At 36.1% G+C, this 22,898-nt stretch overlaps 2 protein-coding genes across 5 annotated transcripts; both read left to right on the top strand.

The window, feature by feature from the left end:
- The first annotated feature begins 2,009 nt into the window (after positions 1–2,009).
- LOC116406470 (serine protease inhibitor A6-like) lies at positions 2,010–10,082 on the top strand. The gene is made up of 5 exons (XM_031892352.1): positions 2,010–2,081; positions 3,856–4,573; positions 6,326–6,590; positions 8,907–9,054; positions 9,761–10,082. The coding sequence occupies exons 2-5, from the start codon at positions 3,877–3,879 to the stop codon at positions 9,953–9,955; spliced, it is 1,305 nt and encodes a 434-aa protein (XP_031748212.1). The 5' UTR covers positions 2,010–2,081; positions 3,856–3,876; the 3' UTR covers positions 9,956–10,082.
- Positions 10,083–14,796: 4,714 nt separating this feature from the next.
- serpina3m (serine (or cysteine) peptidase inhibitor, clade A, member 3M) lies at positions 14,797–22,669 on the top strand. 4 transcript variants are annotated; one of them, XM_031890494.1, is made up of 7 exons: positions 14,815–14,904; positions 15,429–15,559; positions 16,117–16,198; positions 16,709–17,358; positions 18,596–18,866; positions 19,036–19,183; positions 21,047–22,669. In XM_031890494.1, exons 4-7 carry the CDS (start codon positions 16,728–16,730, stop codon positions 21,236–21,238), a joined length of 1,242 nt encoding a protein of 413 aa, XP_031746354.1. In that variant the 5' UTR covers positions 14,815–14,904; positions 15,429–15,559; positions 16,117–16,198; positions 16,709–16,727; the 3' UTR covers positions 21,239–22,669.
- Positions 22,670–22,898: the final 229 nt, after the last annotated feature.

Here is a 22,898-nt window from a genome sequence, read left to right as displayed (position 1 = left end):
ATCATAAGAAATGAATACAGGGGGCATTTTCAAAGGAACAGATCTTAGCTACTACTGAGTTGATAAAAAATACCAATAACATCATCAACAAATATCAAAAGCTTAATTAAGGAGCAAGAAAATACATGTACAGATCTCTTATAAGGCCTCGCCTTGAGTATGCAGTGCAATTTTGGAAATTGGATATTAATGAGCTGGAGAGAGTGCAGAGACGTGCAACTAAACTGGTAATGGGGATGGAAGATTAAAACTATAAGGTTAGACTGTCGAGGTTGGGGTTGTTTTCTCTGGGGACATGATAACTCTGTACAAGTACATTAAAGGGGATTATAGGCAGATAGGAGATGTTCTTTTTTCCCATGAAAAGGATCAGTGCACCAGAGGCCTCCCCTTTAGATTAGAGGAACGGAGCTTCCATTTGAAGCAGCGTAGGTGGTTTTTCACGGTGAGGGCAGTGAGGTTGTAGAATGCCCTTCCTAGTGATGTGGTAATGGCAGATTCTGTTAATGCCTCTCTGGTGAGAGTGCAGAGACTGCAACTAAACTGGTAAAGGGGATGGAAGATTTAAAATATGAGGTTAGACTGTCAAGTTGGGGTTGTTTTCTCTGGAGAAAGGGCGCTTGTGAGAGGACATGATTACTCTTTACAAGTGCATTAATAGTGATTATAGACAGATAGGGGGTGATCTTTATTACACATAAAAAATTAGAAAGAACCAGGGGCCATTGAGGCTGTTGTATTTTTTTGGAATAACTTCTTAGACCAGCATAATATCCAGGGCTATAGTGATCTTTAGATCTGCAGATAGTTTAGTATAGGTATGTGTATAAATATTTTTATATATGTGAGTCTACAGATTGCCCTGTATGTATAATGGAATGTGCACTGGGGGTCCTATTGAGTTGATAGACTTATCTTTTTTGAATCCGAATTAACTATGTAGCTATAAGTAAAGATAAACAATTTATATAACCCATCCACCCAACCAAATCCATATATAAAACGTTGTTTAACTTGTTTAGCTGCCTCTGTAGTAAAGAGAATCACTGCAGTCCTTTAATCCACAAATCATGGACTCTATGATCTGTGGCTCTAAGAACTTTATTTATCTCCCTCAAAATAATTGCCACAATTTGCCAACAGAAAATGCTTTAAAAATGTTGAAAAGGATTATTTTGTATGATATTCCTGACACAATACATACTGTTGCATTGATTAAAGCCATAAAAAAAAGATAAGAAGACATTTGTTACTAAATAACTGCAGACCTCTTTGGGGGTTCTTCAAATGCAGGACAGTAACAAGAACAGCGACAGGAAGAGACAGCTGTGCAGGCATAGAAGCTTCAGGTGTGACCAAACTTCCTGCGGAATAAGTCTTCTAACATATACTCCAAGACTTAGGTATATTAAACTGTAATGGAATGGAAAAAACTGTAGCTCTGTTTTTACAAGCAACATTCAAAAACCCTTTTATTAAAATACCCAATCCCCCTTCAAATAGTTAAGCAGATGGGAACATTTCAAACATAAATAGCTTTATGAATTAATTAGACTAGCCTAGTATTTTCACAAGCAAATATCAAGCCTACCATAATAGATAAGCCTTTGGAAGCCAAATATCTACTCTGCAGCACAATGTGCCTTCATCAATATGCTCATTAGGATGTTCAGTGATGTACAATTACAGCATCTAGAGAGCCAGGTGTTAGCTATATTGACTATAATGTTTTCCTCTTCTTTGCCTATGCACTGTACTGATGTAAAGAAAATAACTGAAAATAAACTGAGATAGATAATTAGATACTAGACAGACAGAGATAGATAGATAGATAGATAGATACTGTACATGATAGATAAATATATAAACACTTTTTAAACGTAGTTTATGCCATATTTTTGTTTTTTATCTTATCCTGGTTATTTAGTCAGTGTCATTTGTGGCATGGAGTTAGTTCTGCAAGGTCAGGTCATGATGACACATTGATAAATAGCTTTATGTAATTGTTTGTCAGAAAATATAAAGAGCTTATCCCAAGAAGACAATTGCTTTGCAGTCAGAGGATTTTCACCAAACTGAAGGTATTTTGCCTATCTTCTTTTAACATAAACAAATTTGTTTTTATCTTCTGTTTTCTTAATTCATGCTTTACTCTTATTAAATTATTAACATAAAATGTGCATTTGAACCATATGACATGAATTTTTATGTTCAGTTAAAACAATGGACTTTTTATTCAAACTCAGAGCACTCATTCTCCCTTTTGTGCAAACTGTAAGCTAATCACGAACTGGGGATTCAAATTCCGTATTTTAAGATGTGTTTTTACTTTATAAAACACATGTATTTACAGACATAGTTTGGATACAGTTAGGGGCTTACTGCCCTAACTAATACTACTAAATATTATTTCACCTTGCAAATTAAATTCCATGGCTTGGTTCAGCATACTTATGTGCAATTATGAAATTAGTTCGAATATTTAACCCCCAAAGTGGTTTTGCTAAAGTTAAGATTAGTAGCCGGCAGACCACCTACTCCATAGCAACGTTCAATAGCAACGTTCTAATTAATCATTTTCCCCAGTAGTATCTTCCCAGTGCATGAGTGAAGAAAGAATGATGGCTGGGGAAATGTTTATTCAGCTGTGTTAGATTTATTATATATATATATATTGTTCAGAGCATGGAAAGACCCTTAAAGTTCTCTGTAGTAAAATACATGACCAACCAATTAAAAATCAAAAACCCCCAAAGATCAATTTATTCAGACTATCATTATGTTCAACATTATCCATCCCCAGTGATTTTCTGAACTATTATAGTTAACCTTACAGTATATTGCATTAAGGGATGTGCCCTAGAAGATACCCCTCTTTTGCCATTTTCCTCTACATACATACAGCACTTTTATTGCATTCAGCCACAATAGTTTGTTCCTTTGTGTATATAAAAGATGATTTATACGTGTTTTCCTTGAAAAATTATTTCTCAAAAATATATTGTAATGATGCATATCACAACTGGGAAGGAATTGACTAAATTCTGTTAAGGCAAATTTGGACATAAATGTGAGTAATATATTAGTTTAAACAGAAAATCATTAAATACACAATCGTTTGCATGCCAATTTTTTTCTTACTCTACCCCAAAGTCAAAGTGTATTTTTTTACATGTAAAAGTTGGAGTAAAGCAATTTCACCAGTTTAAAGCTACCTGAATTTGAAACAAGACTTACACCAACTTCAAATTGAATCTGAGATTTGTTTGAAGCACTTTAATACTCCTTTTTGTGAATACTGCCGTTTTGTACACTTTGGAGTTAATTTAGCAGATTGCCACTGAGTAAGACTTTTGTAAATCTGACATTCTATAATATTTCTTACTCCAATTTCAGTTTACTTCACTTTTGTAAATTACCCCTGTCCAGATATTTTCTATGTATTTATTCAATATTTAGGGGACATGTTATAGTAAAAATAATGCCATACAAAGACATCTATGGTGTCTGTTATTAGTAACAAAAAAAAGAGACTTATTAGTTCTAATACCTTGCTGCTTTTTTCCCACTATTATTTGTATAGACTCTATCTGCAACATGACTTCATACTTACATGTAAAAAAATCTTTTTATTTCACATTCTCTTTTACATCTAAAAAGTGCATAGCTCTAAGCTATGCAGTAATACCAAGTATGTATACTCTTTACTTTTAGTAGATAGAGACTTAAACAGTCTCTTATCATTTGTTTTATACCCCCCTCCCCATTCCTAGTTAAGATCTCCTTGATATTAACAATATTCTGTACATTTTCATTATTAGTGCATTAATTCAGAATTGTTTGAATTATTTACAGGTTTATTCACTCTAAGAAGAAATGTATCTTTTTGTTTATCTCTCATTATTCATTGCTCTGACACTTGCATCGGTCACTGATATTTCCCTAAATAAAAAGCAAGGGAACAAACAACAACACCATCATGACAATCCTAAACATTGCCACCAAAAAGATAAACAAGACCAAACTTGGAAAGCCGAAGGGAAGCTGACAAAAGACAAGGAGGTTCTGTCAGAGGAAAATTATGATTTTACTTTTAACCTTTTCAATGAACTTTCTGCTGAGTGTAAACGATCTCCTAAACAAAACATATTTTTTTCACCTATAAGCATTTCAGCAGCTTTTTATATGTTAGCCTTGGGGGCCAAATCCAAAACTCACCAACAAATTCTACAAGGTTTGGGCTTTAACAAAAAGAAACTTAATGAAAGTCAAGTGCACGAAGCATTTAAGGGTCTTATTGAGGACTTAAATAATCCAATGAAGGATCATCAATTCACCATTGGAAATGCTCTTTTTGTAGAGCAGACCGTGAATATTCTCAGAGGTTTTGAAGAAAATGTGAAACATTACTACCAAGCAGCAATCTTCCCTATAAATTTCAGGGACCCAGATAATGCAAAGAAACAGCTCAATAACTATGTGAAAGATAAAACACATGGAGCAATACAAGAAATGGTCCGAGATCTTGATGCAAACACTGAGATGGTTTTGGTAAACTATGTCCTCTTTAAAGGTATATACATGTATATTGTGCTTTACAGTAGCACTGCAGAATATAAAGTATTTTATCCTACCTCACATTAGGTTGGGGAAAAAAGTAAAACTAATTTGTCCCCAGAATTAAAGGGAAAAGGTCAAGAGTATTATGCAATAATGTAGTACCTAAGCCAGAAATGCAGAGTTAGATAAATACTCAAGTATAAGCCTAGTTTTTCAGCACCCAAAATGCGCTGAAAAAGTCATCCTCGGCTTATACTCGAGTCGGGTGCCATGGGTCCCTCCAGACTAGCACCCTCTGTCTTTTGTGTGCAAATTAGGCCACCGGCAACCAGACCCTCCAGTGCCCTGGCCTAGGCTCCCACTAGCAATACTTATTTCCCCTTACATCCCTCCGGGACCGCGTCTGCTGCCAGTTTGCCAATGTGCAATGAGCTTGGGGTAGTACTCATATTGTTTTTGTTGACCCTCTTCTCCGCTTACAGAGCTAGTTTACTGTTTTTCTTTTAAATAAATATTGAAAAACAAATACCCCACTGATGCCTCAATTTATGTAATTTTATTGGTATTTATTTTGATGTTAAAACTTAGCAGTAGATGCTGCATTTCCCACCCTTGGCTTATACTCGAGTCAATAAGTTTTTCCAGTTTTTAGTAAAATTAGGTACCTCGGCTTATATTCGGATCGGCTTATACTCGAGTATATACGGTACTAGTTAAATAACTGATTGCTACATTGCATTGATTTAAATATGTAGATAAGTTGTGAATGGATTTTACTAGAAAAGTCCCACCACATGAGCTTGCAATGTTATATCTGGCAACAGTTGTGGCCATAGATCATAATATAATTCATCATCTCAGGGTTTGTGGAAAGACCAAATATTCAATAGTAAATAGGCAAGTTGGGGACAAGGAGGGGAATAAACCCACAGCACCTCTTTTTCACCTTTCTAACCATAAGTAAATATATGTTTTAACACTATTTCCCTTCCATTGATAATATCCTACCAGGTTCAGCATGCTTGTAAACCCCTAAATGGTTTTACCTTTGCAATAACACACTGCTGAGTAGTTTTCTGAACTTACTGCACAATCTGGAGTCTGATATGAAGGCTTGTGATTTGGGGGCAAACAAATTGCAAATTGAAGCTCAGCATCTTTCAAAACTTCATGGTACTTGTTTTGTCCTTCACCACAATGTGCTGCTGGGTATTTTGTTGATACAATGCAATAGCACAAAGTCATTGGTCAGATGGGAATTGCTGTTACATTAGGGTATTAGGGCAAATGGGTGGTAGACAGAAGCTCAGGACCTTTGAAAACCCATAGGTACATGTTTTGTTTCATTGTGAAATCTAATATCCAGATAGATTGGTGGACCTCTGTAGGAAGCGTACAGAGGTTTTATGAACAGGAAGTAATTGTGACTTCCTTCTAGATAAAAGGAAACCCCCCTGCTGCATTCCCTATACAAATTGGATATGTGTTAACATGAAATAACTGCAGGTGGGTGCCCAAGATACATATGGCTATTGCACATAAAGGCAAGTAGTGGGTGATCTTCTCTTAAGAGGATAGTCCATACGTTTATGTATAAGATATTCTATATATTTATAGTAGGCTTAAAAATGAAATCTGTAGTTTTATAGATCTGGGCCAGGCAATATTAATTGTGTGCATTGGTAAATGATATATATTTGGTGCATTTGTAAAAGAAATGCTAGAAAAAATGTGCTCTGATTTAAGAGTTCTCTTGCATTTTCAGGAGAATGGGCTGATACCTTCAATCCAAGTCTTACTCAGAAGAGTATTTTCTCAGTGGATAAAAATACCAAAGTTACAGTTCAAATGATGAAGCGCTTTGGTCTTTATAAAACCTACCGAGATGAAGATTATAATTGTAAAATTATAGAACTGCCATACAAGAATGATTCAGCAATGCTACTTATCGTTCCTGAACTAGGAACAATCCAGGAGCTGGTACTGACACCCAAATTAGTAACCCACTGGTATGAGTCATTAACAAATAGGTGAGTACCCCATTCCCCAGCTGCATAAGTGCCCCATTTCTCCACTAGCTGAGTACCCCATTTCCGTAGCATTTCCAATAGAAAAGTCTCAAGCACAGCTACTGGGCACTTATTAAACAGATATGATGTTACCGGAAAAATCTGCTCTTTATTTACATTTTTTTCTATTCCTTTGTACTTTCCTTCTATTTTTTATCCCATTTTTTGTTATCAAAGGTAGTTCACTTTAAATTTATTCCACATGGGGTGAATTTGGGGCCCTTGGCCTAATGGCTTTTTCTGTAATTAAAACTCTACACCAAAACACCCTGCATTGCTGCCAGAGTAGCCACATAGCAACCACATAACAACCACATAACATATTAAATTCCAACCTTTAGGGGCAGATTTGCTAAAAATCAAAATTTTTTGTTTTTAGAAACTCACATAAACTCCTGAGAGTTTTTTGATTAAAAATATACAATCAGTGATGTATGTATTGTCGCAATAATTTGTAAGTTGATCACATAAAAGTTTCTCAAAAATGCAAGAATTTTGTTGAGAATTTTACAAAATTTTCAAAAATATATTGCCATTTCTCTAAAAAAATCATGAAATTTAAATGGCCATTCATTTCCTTGAATCCTCTTTATTTTTCCCAAACAGGAAGTGCTCCAGCGGCCATTTTAGGAGCATTGGCACTCATTCTTGGAAAACAAAAATGTGTTTACATTTCACTTGAAAGTGTGTGAAATAGAAAACAATGATGTGATTAACTTCCCCTTGAAATTGTGTGAAATAGAAAACAATGATGGGAAATTTCACAATTTTGTAAAACTTTCACCAATATTTTTAGATTTTTTGAGAAACTTTTGTCCTATCAACTTACAAGTTATCGGGACTATTAATAAATATATCACAGATCAAATTTTTTCAATATAAAAACTTTTAGTTTATGTGAGTTTCTAAAATAAAAAAAATCCGATTTTTAGTAAATATGCCCCTAGGTGTACTGAAAGAAATTATAAGTACAAACACTTTTTTTCTCTTTCTGCTATTTAATAAGTTTTATAAGGTTTTTATTTTGGTGCATTTAAGATGCAGGTTTGAGTGCACTTTAGCAGTTATTTGACTTCATTTCATTCTGCCTGGTTTGCCCTTAAAGGAGAAAGAAAGGTAAAAACTAAGTAAGCTTTATCAGAAAGGTCTATGTAAATACAGCCATAAGCACTCACAGAAACGCTGCACTGACTTCTCTGTGAAAAGATTTCTTGTGTCTGTAATTCCTGTGCCAGAGACACGCAGCTCTCTGCTTTCTCCTCTCTGCTGCTCCCACCTCCCTCAAAAATGCTAAGAAATCACTCCCCCCCCCTTAGGAATGTGGATCTGAGCCAATCAGCAGGAATCTGACTCTTAGGGGCTGATTTACTAATCCACGAATCCGAATCCCGAATGGGAAAAAATCGGATTGGAAACAAACATTTTGCGACTTTTTCATATTTTTTTGCGATTTTTTCGCCACCGTCGCGACTTTTTCGTAGCCATTACGACTTCCGTGAATTGTCGCAACTTTTGCATAGCCATTATGACTTTCGTGAATTGTCGCGACTTTTGCATAGCCATTATGACTTTCGTGAATTGTCGCGACTTTTGCATAGCCATTACGACTTTCGCGAATTGTCGTGATTTTTTTGTATTGAGCGCTCGAAAAATTTGCGACAATTCGCCAAAAAGTCGCAAAATACCGATCATTACGGAAAAATGCATTCGGACGCTTTTCGGACGTTCGTGGATTATGTGCCCCATAGTCTTACTAACTGAGCATGTTCACTTGGTCTGGGTGTCGGTGCAGGAGTGAGGCATTATGGGAACTTTCTTTACACAGCTTAGCGTTTTTTCTTCCTGTTTGGCTTTCAGGTGAAATATGGGGAGACTTAAGGGCACTATTGAGAGAGGTATGCCTGCAGATGGGTCTGCATTTTAGAATAATTGTATTTGATTGCAATGTAATTGCAAATGTAACAAGCTTGTAAGGAGCTGAATTAAATTTTATTGTACTGACCATATTTAAGTGTAGTTTCTTTTGAAGTAGGTTGCAGCAACCACAAAGATTGGGACTTGATTAGGTCTTTTACATAGGCTAGGGCACAGCTAGAAAAGGGGAGGACCAAAAGGTTTAGATCCTATATAAGGGGCATGGTGCTTTTAGAATTTATTCATCTTCAACAGAGAAATCATTTTTGCTTTTTACGTGGGCATAAAATAGATCTTTATTTCAAAAGAGTATTCATCTCCCTTTACAATAAATACATTTCTTCTGTATTTTATTTTCAAAAGCTTTGTGGATCTTTATATGCCAACATTTTCTATCAGTGGAAAAATTGTTCTGAAAGATACTCTCCACAAGATGGGAATATCAGATATATTCACAGATAAAGCAGATTTAACTGGGATTTCTCAACAAACCAAACTGAAGGTCTCCATGGTAAGTTTTTCTTGCTGTTGATATTGCCAAAAGTTGACATTATTGTAATGTTGTAATATTTGCAACTGATTCAAGGCATATAAAGAGGGTTGCATTTGATGTTGTATTAGGAGGGTTTTATAAGGTGATCTGGCTGGTTGTACAAACAGTTGCAATAGGGCATTGAGGAGCTAGGTTGGCTTATGATCTATTCTAAATGGATTTTTGTGGTTGCAAGCAACACAGCTTGATAGCCCTATCATCCTATTTGGCAGTGATGATTGTCAAAGTGTCCTGCTGCCCCACCATGAACTCTGATTTTAACCCAGTAGTCTGTGCCCCCCCCCCCCCCCCCCCATTTCTCATGGCAGCTTGCTAGAATGTGTGCTTTAATGGGTCAAAGTTTTAAAATCTCCTACAAATTGAAAAATAACCCTCCCAAGACCAAGATATTTTATAATCAGAGCTTTTTTCTAATTCATTCAGCAACAACAATCAGGTTTTGCTTGCGTATGGCAAAAGGCATTTATAATTTCATCAAAATGTATACTAAAATAATGTTATAATATATGTTACAACTCGTTTGAGATAAAATCCTAAATTGTTGTTGTTGTTGTTAGAAATAAAATCTTTGTTAGATGAAAACTGGTTTAATAAGTTTCAAACAAAATGAAAAATAAAATCCTTGTCCATTTAAATGATTTCTTTATTTCTTGTTTTCATAAAGGCTTCTCACAATGCTGTACTGAATGTTAATGAATTTGGAACAGAAGCAGTCGGTGTGACATCGGCCCAAGCTATCCCTACTACATCATTTCCACCATTCCAAATAGATAGTCCTTTCCTAGTGTTGATTTATAGCAGGACTTTGGGCAGTCAACTTTTTATGGGCAAAATTATGGACCCAACTAATGCAAAGTGATACAAAATTGAGATTTGAATGTCACACCCATAAATCTACACATAATCCTGTATTGTGTTAAATGTTTTTGAAACATCTAATCTTGAAGGATCTGAACCATTTCATTATTAAAGCAGACTTAACCATGCTGAATGTCTCTGTGCCTTTCTCATTAAAAATCCCAGTGTAGGACTTTTCTGTTGACTTTTTTTTTTAATAAATGTTGGTGGCAAATAAAATATGTTGGTTATTAACTGAAGTCTACCATATTAGGAAGATATATATCATTATTTTTCTATGTGTGTAGGTTAATGTAGGCTTTTATCTATAAAATAAAAATACTGAAAAGATTGTGTGAAAGTTGGGAGCCATGACTGAACCCTTGAAATCATATAAAAAATGGACATCATCATAGATGTAACCCAGTGCTGTCCAGCTTCTGTGGTATAGACGGCCAGAATTTTTCCGGCCTACATGATGGAGGGCCGGTAATGGAAGCCTGTTTTGACCACTCCCCTTTTTTTTAAACTGCACCCACTTCAAACCATACCCATGTTATCATAAGCTTTTAAGACCATGCCCACATAAATGGTGGTAGCACAGCAAAAACCCAAATGATTGGTGCTCACTGTAGCGATATCACCCTTGATTCAAATGTGAAAGAATTATATTCGGACACACCCTCAAATCCATATGCCTCATCCTATCCTGTGGATAGCACAGCAACCTTTAGCACATAAGTACCTTAGGGACCATATAATGACTATTTCCAAATGCTAACAAACTTCCAGAACAAAACCCCTGCCAGGTTCACCTGCCACAGGCAGCATAGGGCAGGCAGAGTATGGCACACATAGGCAGCATAGGGCAGGCAGGGTATGGCACACACAGGCAGCATAAGGCAGGTAGAGTATGGCTAACACAGGCAGCATAGGGTAGGTATGGCACACACAAGCAGCATAGGGCAGGCAGAGTATGGCACACACAGCTAGTATAGGGCAGGCAGAGTATGACACACACAGACAGCATAGGGCAGGCAGAGTATGGCACACACAGACAGTATAGGGCAGGCAGAGTATGGCACACACAAGCAAGGCAGGGCAGGCAGAGTTTGGCACACACAGGCAAGGTAGGGCAGGCAGAGTATGGCACACACAGACAGCATAGGCCAGGCAGGATGGGCTGCCAGTTGGACAGCACTGTCCAACTGCATTATGGGGTATATATGGATGAAAATGCAGCTCTTCATAAAATAACCCCCAAAACATTCCTACACCCTGTATAATTGTATGTAACACCCCCAGAGTCCTTGTGAGACTCATTCAAATCAATGGTAAAAATTCAGGCATCAAGAAAATACCAGCATAAGAAACCATTTAAAGAAAGAATGTATAAAAACCAATTATGATGAACAACATTTTCTGCAAAGCAATGGCCACTGTTTATCTTACAGCGGCCTTCGTGCTCACCTAAATATACCAGCCCAGATGTATGCTGCAATGCTTGGTATTCAGCCATTAATGTGGGGTGTAGTCACCTTAATTTGGATTGTAATTGCTTAATATAAATGTGGCCTTATATGTTGTAATATTTCCCCACATAGCAGGTCCTATACATGAAAAAAAATAGCTATACTCATACACCAGGACCATCCACTGGAGTCAATTAAAATCCAATTTTATTTGCTCATTTAAAACAACAGATGAAATGCGTAGGCACACTTAATCATAGGCATAGCAGGTCCTGTTTTCTAATCTATATGTCAGCGATCCCTAACCAGTGGCTCGGGGGCAACATGTTGCTCACCACCCCCATTGATGTTGCTCCCAGTGGCCTCAAAGTAGGTGCCTATTTTTAAATTTCTGGCTTGGAGGCAAGTTTTGGAAGCAGAAACACAATTAGAATTATCACTTGCCTTGAGCAAATGTTAGTCCCATGGTTGCCCCAGTTAAAGTATATGTGACTAAAACATAATTTGTTAATATTATGCTAAATGACAGGGTTATAATACTAAATGACACAGTGTCCTGTAATTACTAACTGCATAGTCCTGATACTAACACCATTATTATTATTATTATTATTATTATTATTATTATTATTATTATTATTATTATTAATAAATTGTGTGCCCTGGAATAAAAAGAGAAAGAACAGTCCCTCTATTTCTTTTGATCTCATTAGAAAGGGGGATGAACCTAAGAAAACATTTGTTTATGTTTGCTTATTCTCTTTTGGATTTGTATTAACTGTCACTTGCCACAACAGTAAATGGGCATAAGTTGTTCTCAGAACACAACTATATTAAGTGATGAAACCTTCAATAAGTGAAGTATAGCAATCCTGTAACATGCAAAGAGGTAATAATGGAAATCTATCTACGTATATACAAAAAAACTGTTTTTGATGTTGTTATTAAAGGGGGTGGGAGTTATGGGGGGGTCTCACTTTTTTATACAAATGATTAATGGTTGCAATACAGCATGATGTAAAGGTACAAAAGTGTATTCTAGGTTGGAGTAAAGGACAGTTTTCTTTATAAACATTCAACTCTGCAGGCAGTGGATAATGGCAGTTTTTTTTATTATAGTTTTTGTACTTATTAATTGCATAAATGTTCTACACTGATAAGAACATGGTTGAAACAAAGATCTGAAAAACAGAAGTTAATAGTGCATTGCATGTTTTTATTCACACTTATTATGGTGCATTACTGAATAATTTCAAAGCAAGACCAGGAGATGTTACTGCAACACTAGCAGTACTTAACTTGTAGCTTGTGAGTTGGCTGGCTGTTCAATGCACAGTTTACTATTTGTTGTCATAATAATAGATCCAAAAGTGAATTAGATATTGCACAATAAAATAACATAGCCATTTTTTATCTTACTTATTCCAGCCACGGTTTCTGCACTGAAAAAATGTGTTAAATATTAAAAGTAAAAATAGTCTACAAGGCTCTCTTAAAAATTGTTTGACTCTTTGATGTGAACCCAGGAGGTTTGTGTACCCACTGCAGCTCTTTAATAGAATACTGAAGCGCTACTTATTAAAACAATACATTAATGGAATAGAAGTGGAGCAGTGTATTCTTTGCTTATTTAGCAGCCATGATAAAGAGGACTGTTCAGGATTAAGTAAAACAGGACTGCATACCAAATAAATACCTGTCATAGACAATGATAGGTGAATACCTATTACCAAGAGGTCCATGATATCCTAACAGTGTCATTGGGCATCAGGTAACAGAACCATAATTTAATGTAAATATAGAGAAGACAAGTTGCAAAAGTGCACTAGGACTAGAGTATACAAATATAGACCTGGCTGCTCTGGGGAAACTGGTAGGTAACTACTAACAATACCCCCAAGATAGAGACAAACATATGACCAATTTTGACAATAACATAAAACACAGGGTGTAGTTTATGAACTGATAAAAGTAGAAAATTAAGTTTCCCACAAATATATATATTTAGTCAGTGGACCTAACAGTCTGCAAAATTGGTTTTATGTTCTTATAATATCACCATTAAGATGGAAGATCATCATGCAATACATTCAGAGTATAATCCAAAAGTGTCACAAAGACCCAGGTGCTCCAGATATCATCTGAAGCTAGGCTATATCCTGCAATACCATAGCATATTCTAACTTGTTTAATCCAGATTAAAAAAGTCAAATTTGTGTAATAGCAAAAATCTCACCACTTAACAGAAAATGGATGTCACTCACTGCTCTTGCACTGACTCTGCACCATATGCTATGGATCTGCCAGGTATCATCGGGACTTGAAAGGTCTGCTCATCAGCCACATGACCCTGCATGATGAGGATGCCAAAACCACCACACTTTAATATATTGTATCATGATCTGCCATCTTAATGGTGATATTATGATATCATGATATTAGTTTGTACACTGCTGGTCCCACTAACTAAAGATATGTAGTGGGGGACTGATTAGTGGGAAACTTTATGACCTCCATTTACATCAGTTCATTAGCTACACTCTGTGTGTTTTGTATTATTGCTTTTAATTATGTATTATTATCACGATTGATGATATGTGTTTGGCTCTATCTTGGGGGTATTTGAGGGTGGCTGCATCCAACTGACTTCATCACTTGACATTAGTATTTTGGACATTTGCTTTTGAATTTGTGTTGGACTTTTGATTGGGACTTTTCTTTTGTTTTTTTGAAGATTCATACTGTCTCAGATTATTGGACAATGTGTATATTCTGTTGTTCTATATAAACTTTTGACTCCCCCTTCTCTTGTAGAGGCAGAACCTTCCTGAATTTTATGCACCCCAAACATTGGATTGGATTATTGTGTTGCTTAAAAACAACCCTCTCTCTATCTGCCACTACCTTGCGTGTCATTTAGGCGTGCAAGGAAACAAGTGTCAGAACGTGCAGCCTGCCTCAGGGCCCTATTAGAGTGTGTAAGTACATGACTATCTGTTTAGTACAGAAAGGCACTGTCAGGATGCACATCGCAGCCCTGTCCTTACCACCTGTCTCAGGACAGACTAATGCGAGCTGCTCTACATGTCCTGGTGGTGCTCTCTGTACTATACGCTGGGATTTTCATGATCCTTATAGTCATGATATTATACCATATAATAGTCACAATCTCTAATTAAAATATTTTTATATCAATGTAAGCACAAACACGCACCCATACACATAATCCTACCTATGCAGTGTTTCTTTTGGCTAATCCTGCATGTGGAGGACAGGAAGGGCAAATTAGACAGAACAAAGTAAATTATTTACAACTTGGCTAATGTAAAAACATGGGAAGTAAATATGCCTTTCATCCCAGGATTTGATAAACCTCTGTTTGCTTTGTAAAAAAAAAATAATTGAGTAGTTTATTCGTTTTAAAAACACAAAAGATACAAAGAGACACCCTATGAATAATAAGGCACCAGCAGCAGTGGAGGAGCTTTTACAAGTGACGGTATTCTTCTCTTCTTTTGCTTGAATTGCACCCTCTTATGCCTGATACTGACTCTCTCTCATGCAGATTCACACACTGACAGTAGCATTGCCCTTACTTCAGTGCACCATCCACAGTGCAGACTGATATCCTTCATTATCCCTCACTATTCATTTATATATGTATCCCCATCAGTGTTTTTGTGCAGATGTATAGGCTGAGATTATTTTGCCTTCTCACAGGCTGGCTTATATTTGTAGTGCATGCATACCAATGCTACTGGTGGCTCAGGCAAGAGAAGGGACTGTATATGATTACAGGAAACAATGACTATCAGTAGGAGTTGTCATTTTCACTCTATTTGAGATTTATTGAATTTGAACTGATGCACAAAAATGTTCACTGGGTAAAGGCAAATTTCCATCAAAAGCACATTCATTTTACTTAAACCTTTGATCTGTAGTTTATTGCCTAATTAGAGAAATTCATCTGTAAGAGCAATGTCACATGAGGAAATTAGTCACCCCACGATTATTCTCTTCTAGCAGTGGCAACTAATCTCCTCTGAATGCTTTCCCACCAGCGAGAATGAAAATCACCAGTAGAAAAACAGATGTGTCACTTCGGCTTTCTGAAGTCGCCCAAAGTTGCCTTGTGAAGAAACTCATGCATATGAGTAAGTATATGTTTTCCTACCGGCAGTTTACATTCTCGCCGGTGGGAAAGCACATTTAGTCACCATCGCTAGAGGAGAGTAATTGCGGAGTGACTAATTTCCTTATGTGACATTGCCCTAATGTAAAATTTGACAAATCTAAATGGCTGCAAAGATTAATAGGCAGATTTACTACATTTTAAATTAGGAAGTCCTAATGAATTACCAGCACTTTGCTATCAATCACATTTATTAACTTTTATCAGCCAGGAAATGTGAAAAGTCGCATTTACATTGGATCTCCTGCTGTGAATGACTTCTTTAATACTAATGTTATAATTGCTGGGGAATGCCACTTTATTAGGCACCCATCAGTGATTATAATCACTTACCTGAGACCCTGGGCAAGTGTTTCTGTTCAATAAAAACTGTACCAGCCCAGAATACAACTGTAGAAGCACCAAGTCGACATCTTTTTCTCACTCCCAGGGTCCCCTTGCGGCTCCTGTGTGCATGCACAGTAAAGGGAAAAACTTCTCTCTCAGTTGAATTCAATTCTTTCCTATGTCGTGTTTTAGTTTAGCTGCAGCAACTACAACACCCAAACATATCAGTGCTTTCGTTTCCACTTCTATCTGAAGTAGCACAGAAAAGATATTTGTAAGTATAACAATTTATCATTGTTACCTCTTTGAATTCAGACTTTTTTTATATCTGTTCTTTTGTATATCTAAGCAATTTAAATAATGGTGGAATATTTAATGGAGCAGGAAAGGTAAAATCCTTGTGGTGCAGAGTTTTTGGGCACCGCCATTGAGTCTAGTAGCTTACCTGCTACCCCAGGGTGATGTTCCTCTCAAAAAAACACCCAAAGAAAAGTTTGCTGAGCACCACGCCACCTTCTTCCAATATTCCTGGAATACCCATCGGGCTTTGGCAAGGGCATGCGCAGTACAGAACTTTTTCCAAGATTTCTGTACTGCCCAGGCGCCCTCCTAGAACTCATGCAGGGACACCTGGATCACCATACTATGTCTATTTATACAGATAATTATCATACCTGTCTTCATTGAAATGAATGCTGTAAAATGTTGTGTTGTGTTGCAACCGTAGTGGTCAACATATGTTTTATTTGTATCCTGCTTGACTTATACTCATTGTAATATACAGGTACATCCTTAAAGAAGAAATGAAGGGCATTTGTCTTGTTCTGCTGATCGCTGTTATTGTAGAATCGGACAATCACGATGATGGAATTAGTGAGGATAACAAGGAACTCAGTGAAGAAGAGCTCAAGGAAATACTTGCACAATTAAATATGCATTTTGCTGTCAATATCTATAAGCAGGTTGCTTCTTCAGCCCTAAAGGAGAAAAATTCAGAGCCAAAAAACATATTTTTTTCTCCAGTAAGCATTTCCACTTCCTTGGCCATGTTAGCTCTAGGAGCAAAAGCTGAAACGCGCCACCAAATTCTTAATAGTTTAGCCCCAAAAGAAACACCCATTCAAGAAGTCAAGATACATAATGCCTTTAAGCATTTACTCCAGACATTAAATAAACCAAAGAAAGACTTGAAAATTACAGTTGGCAATGCTGCATTTGTAGAAGAGGAGCTAAAGTTCCTTAAGAGTTTTGCTCATGAAGCAGAACGTTATTACCAAGCAGATGTTTTTTCCACTAACTTCAAGAATCCTAAGGATGCTGAGATACAGATCAATAATTATGTTAATAACCAAACAAATGGCAAGATAAAGGAATTGGTCCGAGGTCCAAGCATGGATACTAAGCTGCTACTGGTGAACTACATCCTGTTTAAAGGTAATGAAATTAATTCTGTGAAGGCAAATGTCATTTGGACATTTCTAAGTATGTATGTATGCATGCATGTATTTATTATTATAGTTCTAATTGTGTATTCAGTACTGTACATTAAAACAATACAATAATAGAATTGGTAACAGTGCTCAGAGATAATTGGAAGAAGGTACTTGTTTAATAAAGCTTACAACCTAAATGGGTGGATAACATACGTTATAAATTGCTGTAAACATTTGTGGTAATGGTGTCACTTGGAGCACAGAATAGAGGGGTGATTCTAGCCCAGGAGCCACCCTGAGGCTGCCCCCACTTACCCCCACTCTGCGCTAAACGTTTCTGCACTGGAGGGGTCTGGGGGGCCGCATCACTAGCTCAGAGAGTGCAATTGTGCTCTCTGCACTGGAAGTGCTGAAATTGCGGTTTAATAAGCAGAAATTCAGTTCTTAAAGTTATCCTATTTGGATGGAGTAAGTCAGTAGTGCCTACTAACACAACAGACTAGTAAAACCCTCAACCTACCATCATGTCTAAGCTGGCAGTAATTCTATGGTTCCCTTGCATCAGATTGTTCTCTTGTACAATGGACATGGTGCACTGATGCTGACTCCAAGTTGCTAGGAGCATGCATGGGCATGAGTATCCTTGTGAATGGTCTCAACAATCACACAGTTTTTGTGTTCATTTTAGCACTATGCCCATTAGACTGTAAATGAGACCTTTTCTAACCTCTAATCCTATGTCTTATGATGTCCCAGCCTTTGAGGTGACTTTCAGGTATATTCAAACTGTGACCTTCTTGTTGTTGTTAACTACCAGTCACATATATAAATTAAACAACAGTAGAATACAACAAACCCCATATAGTATTGTACCTTATAAAACCTTATTGAGAAATATCCAGTTTCTGCAGGATACACGTAGAATCAGGATTATGTCCAAAAGGTAAAAATATTGCCTTAACTGAGCAAACAGCTGACTGATGAGAGCAAACATCTTACTACTTTGGGTTCACTGTAATACTGGTCATTACTCTGACTGTCCTAAGCAATCATTTTACATTCAGTGGGAAGATCTTATGACTTATGATTTATAACTCCAAAAGGGGCCTAATGCCAATGAGGCAACAAAGGTTTTAATATCATGGCATGCCTTTATTTTGCAGAAGGCAGGACAAGATGTGTTTATTTAACATTTGTTTAAATTTCAAAGCTGTGTGATTTTTCCACTTATTTTATAGGAGAATGGGAGTCCCCTTTCAGTCCAGATTTTACACGTTTGAGTGTGTTCTCCATTGACAACAGAACTAAAGTGGAGGTAAAAATGATGTCCCGTATGGGTCGTTTTGATATTTTCCTGGATAATGAGCTTCCCTGTACTGTACTCAAACTGCCATATATAGATGATGCTTTAATGCTTCTAATTATGCCAGAACTAGGCAAAATCCAGGAGGTAGAAGCAGCATTGTCTAAAGACACCATATTAAGATGGAGAAATTCAACATCTAAAAAGTAAGTGTTGGGTTTCAATCACTAGCAAACTACTCTTTCCTAGATTATTCAGAAAACTTGTGAATCTATTTATAATATTTCTTTAAGAAAGGCAATGTTCCTAATACAGTGCTAAGCAACCTTTCATTTAATTTAAAAGATGCCGATGATGTTGTTTCAATCCCTATAGATTTCTACGCCTCTACATGCCCAAATTCTCAATCAGTTCCTCTCTTAAACTGAAAGAGATCCTCAGTGACGTGGGAATGAGCAACATATTTAGTGACCAGGCGGATTTCTCTGGGATTGTGGAAGATGGGAAACTGACGTTGTCTAAAGTAAGTTATCTTGGTATATTTTGTTACTATAATAATGTTTATAAGTGACTTACAATTTACTGCATTGACAATTTGTTTCAGTGAAAAATCCCTTGTTTTACAAACCGCAAGGTTTTCTATATTTTTCCTCATCATGCAGTATCTTTGAGGATGCTATAAGTTATTTGTGGCTGCCATATTATTGTCACACAAAAGTAGCTAACTCAGAACAGATAATTGAAAAATAGTCCTTATTAGAGTATTCTTTTGTATGCATGTTATTTAACCCACCTACATAACAAGCAAATCAGGGACTGGGTAAAATGCCGAAATCAAAGCTTTTTTTTGAGGTAACCTTCACTGATATTTTTGTTTCATAAGGAAAAATGAACACTGAATATACAGCCCCTTTAACATCATATTGGCATTGCACAGATGTGATTGTACCAAATTCATAAACTTTTTTTTACACGTATACATAAACAATCTCAGTTGGGCAGTTGGGAGGTACTGAGCTGGATGGTATATCAGATCCCCCTACCATATACCTTTTTTAAGAAATGGTAACAAATGCCAGGTTTCAACATTAATTACTGACCCCTTCTCATTTTGAGATCCCTTGTCCACTAGGACCCTGCAGGGGTCCTGTCAGAAGTAAAGCACTGAATCTAGGGTTAAAAGTGAGGTCAATAGACATTTCAGGATTTTTTTTCTTTATAATTAGAAAAAGCCCAACACAAAGACACATAATAGAAATAAAATACCACAATCATGTTCTCTTTTAAGAATAAAAAATAATCACTTTTCTTACTGTATGTGCTTATAGGAGAAATAGAAAATGATCTACTAGAAATGATGAGCTGCTAAAGTTCTCCTTTGCCATCTACAGAGTAGAACCTTCCTATACCTCGTTGCCAAGTTAGGGGTTAAATGGGTACATTGAACTGGGTGGCATTCTTTTTCACTGTTACTAAAATAAAGTCAAGTTATTCTTTACTATCCCTCAGCAATCTGTCTCTCTACATGCAGATTTGTGTTGGAGTTGGTTATTTTAAAACAACTCTAATGCATTGTTTAAACAAGGGAAGCACACAACAATGTTTTTGACCTGTATAAGCTGACAAATAAATTGTATTTCCATAAGATGAAGCTCATATTAAGTATTCATTTTCATAATCCTTTTAAAGAATGTTACTTCTGTACCCTATCCTAATGAGGGTTAGCAGTTTTTAGGTAAGGTATGGGTAATTTTACATTTCAACCAGTACCACTTAGATTCAAACCCACCAAAGAGACATTATGTTACTGTAACCATTCTTGGGCATTTAATAATTTTCTTTACATTGCATTAAAGTATACCTGTAAATGCAAAGAACGCGTTAGCCAATAATCCAAGCATGTGTATTGCTATCTTTAAGCAAGCTAGTCTGACACGTGATCAATTTTTGAGTTTGCAAGTTTTCTCGAGTTTACTCGAATAAACTCACACTTTTTTAAGTTTTTGGGGCTTTTGCACTTAATACATTTTGGACATTTGAGTTTTGGAACCATTATCTCCAATTTTTTAGTCTTCTTTAAGCTGTATGCTATGGGTTAGCATTAAAAAAGGGATTGTCAGTTCTATATATTGCAGTGTCTATTTCCCATATCTGGCAAGCCCTTAGACATTAATACACCATTAATTTAGATTTACAACACCATTGTTGTAATGATTTATTTATTTATTTATTTATTTAAGCTATGTTGGATTGCTATCCAAAAATAAACCAAAGCATACCATAAAAGCATTTTCTTAAAAATATATCCTCTTGCTTGATGTTTCGTTTAATAACATATAAATATATACTGTGGTTTTGACACTGAACATGGTATGCTTTCCTGTAGGTGATCCACAAAGCAGTTTTGGATGTTGATGAAAAGGGAACAGAAGCAGCCGCAGTAACAGCTGTTAATGTGATTCGCTATTCACTATTAAAATCTCAGAAAGTTGACAGACCATTTTTGGTGGTTATCTGTAGCAAACAAACTGACACCATACTCTTCATGGGCAGAATCGTTAACCCAACCGAGAAGTGACATTTGCAAGTTGAATGGATCTGACTCCTGCACATAGTGGATTTAAGGCAACTGTAAGGTTCCAGATTATAGTGTTAACAACAAACATAGCTGCCTTTCTGGTGATACAAGGTCTAATTCCATTATCTATAAAATATTGTTTTCTAAGTGTTACGTACCAAAAGATTTATAAGAAAAACAAAATAAACATTATAAGACAGATAAGTGGTAGGAAATCTCTACTATCCTTACACCAGAGTTATATACTGGAAACAGATTACTTCTGTCTTATAAATGGTCCCACTGGTGCTCTGTCTTCGGTACCATGTAAGAACAATTGCAGAATAACTGCTATAATGCAACTTTATTGCAACCCACATAACATGTTTCGGGCACCACAGGCCCTTTTTCAAGCGTGTTCTGAATAGCGCATAAGCTTTACGTAACCACCACTTTTTTCAAGGGCAAAGGATCTAATCAAAGTACATTAAACATGTATGTTTAAACCAGGGCTTGAAAGACCTGAGCTGAGAAGATGGTGAAAAACATGGTGTAAAAATTATATTAACACACTGGGGGAGTAACTAGGACTAAGGAAAACAAGTGTAATGCAGAAACACAATAGCTTGTATGGTGTAAAACATAAAATGATTTCTGCAGGAATATGGCATGACATGTAAACCATAATAAAGTATATTGTTATAGCATTTAATAATAATATACAGGTAACTCAGACAAAATCACTTACAAATGTTTTTTGTAAGTTTTTAACCAATTAAACAAGTTGCAGATAAAACTTAGTCCTTATGAAAAATGTATAATGAAGCTACAGAATTCTTCAAGCTGGTCTAGTTGACTAGCTTGAATATATTGCAATTTATGAACAAACAATCCCTGGCAGGCTCATTTCAGTAACTTAATACACAAAATGTCTTAATGTTCTTAATATATTGAACCTCTTGTATTTGTCTGTATGAATTTTGGGGAGTCTCATCGCACCCCTGCCTAATAGTTTTTTGCTATAGTATATATAATAGTGGAAGTTTCTCTCTAATAAAGGGTACCATTTGACCTTATTTTTTTGTCATGCAGACTGAACATTTGCATATCACTACTAATTTTACAGGACAGGGTTTTGTAAATTATTAAATACAAGATACATTTTGTAAGATAAAGTACCTGCAAATGTTGAATGAAATCACCTATTGTGGTTACTATTGCAGTTGTTAAGATGATTTGAAAAACAGAGGCTAACATAGTGAAAACCCATTTAAGTTTTTGTTTACTTCTAAAGTATATGTATTTCATAACAGAGGATTATTTTGTCACATGTGCTGACAATGTAACAAAGCAGTTTATTCTGGGCTCTTGTGCAAGATATATATATATATTTATCAAATGTATGGTTTGGAAACTTGTAATTTTGTATTTAATAAAATTATTACAAAACTACTTTTTGCTTTTCTTCTTTGAATTAATTTTGTGTTGACAGCTGGAAAGCGAGAGAGAAAGTGCTGAGAATATAGAGTTAGACCTGTTTTTGAATATATTTATATTGTTTTTGATTATTCAGGTGCTTTAATGAGAGGTGTGCTGAAATAAACTTTAATATAAGTTGATTAATTGCAATTTAAGCTATATATTCATTCAGGTCTGGGGAAGGGGCGGGCCAGTCCATAGC

This window comes from Xenopus tropicalis, chromosome 8, assembly GCF_000004195.4.
Source record: "Xenopus tropicalis strain Nigerian chromosome 8, UCB_Xtro_10.0, whole genome shotgun sequence".
Lineage (NCBI taxonomy): Eukaryota > Metazoa > Chordata > Amphibia > Anura > Pipidae > Xenopus > Xenopus tropicalis.
This window is presented reverse-complemented; position numbering and strand designations above follow the sequence as displayed.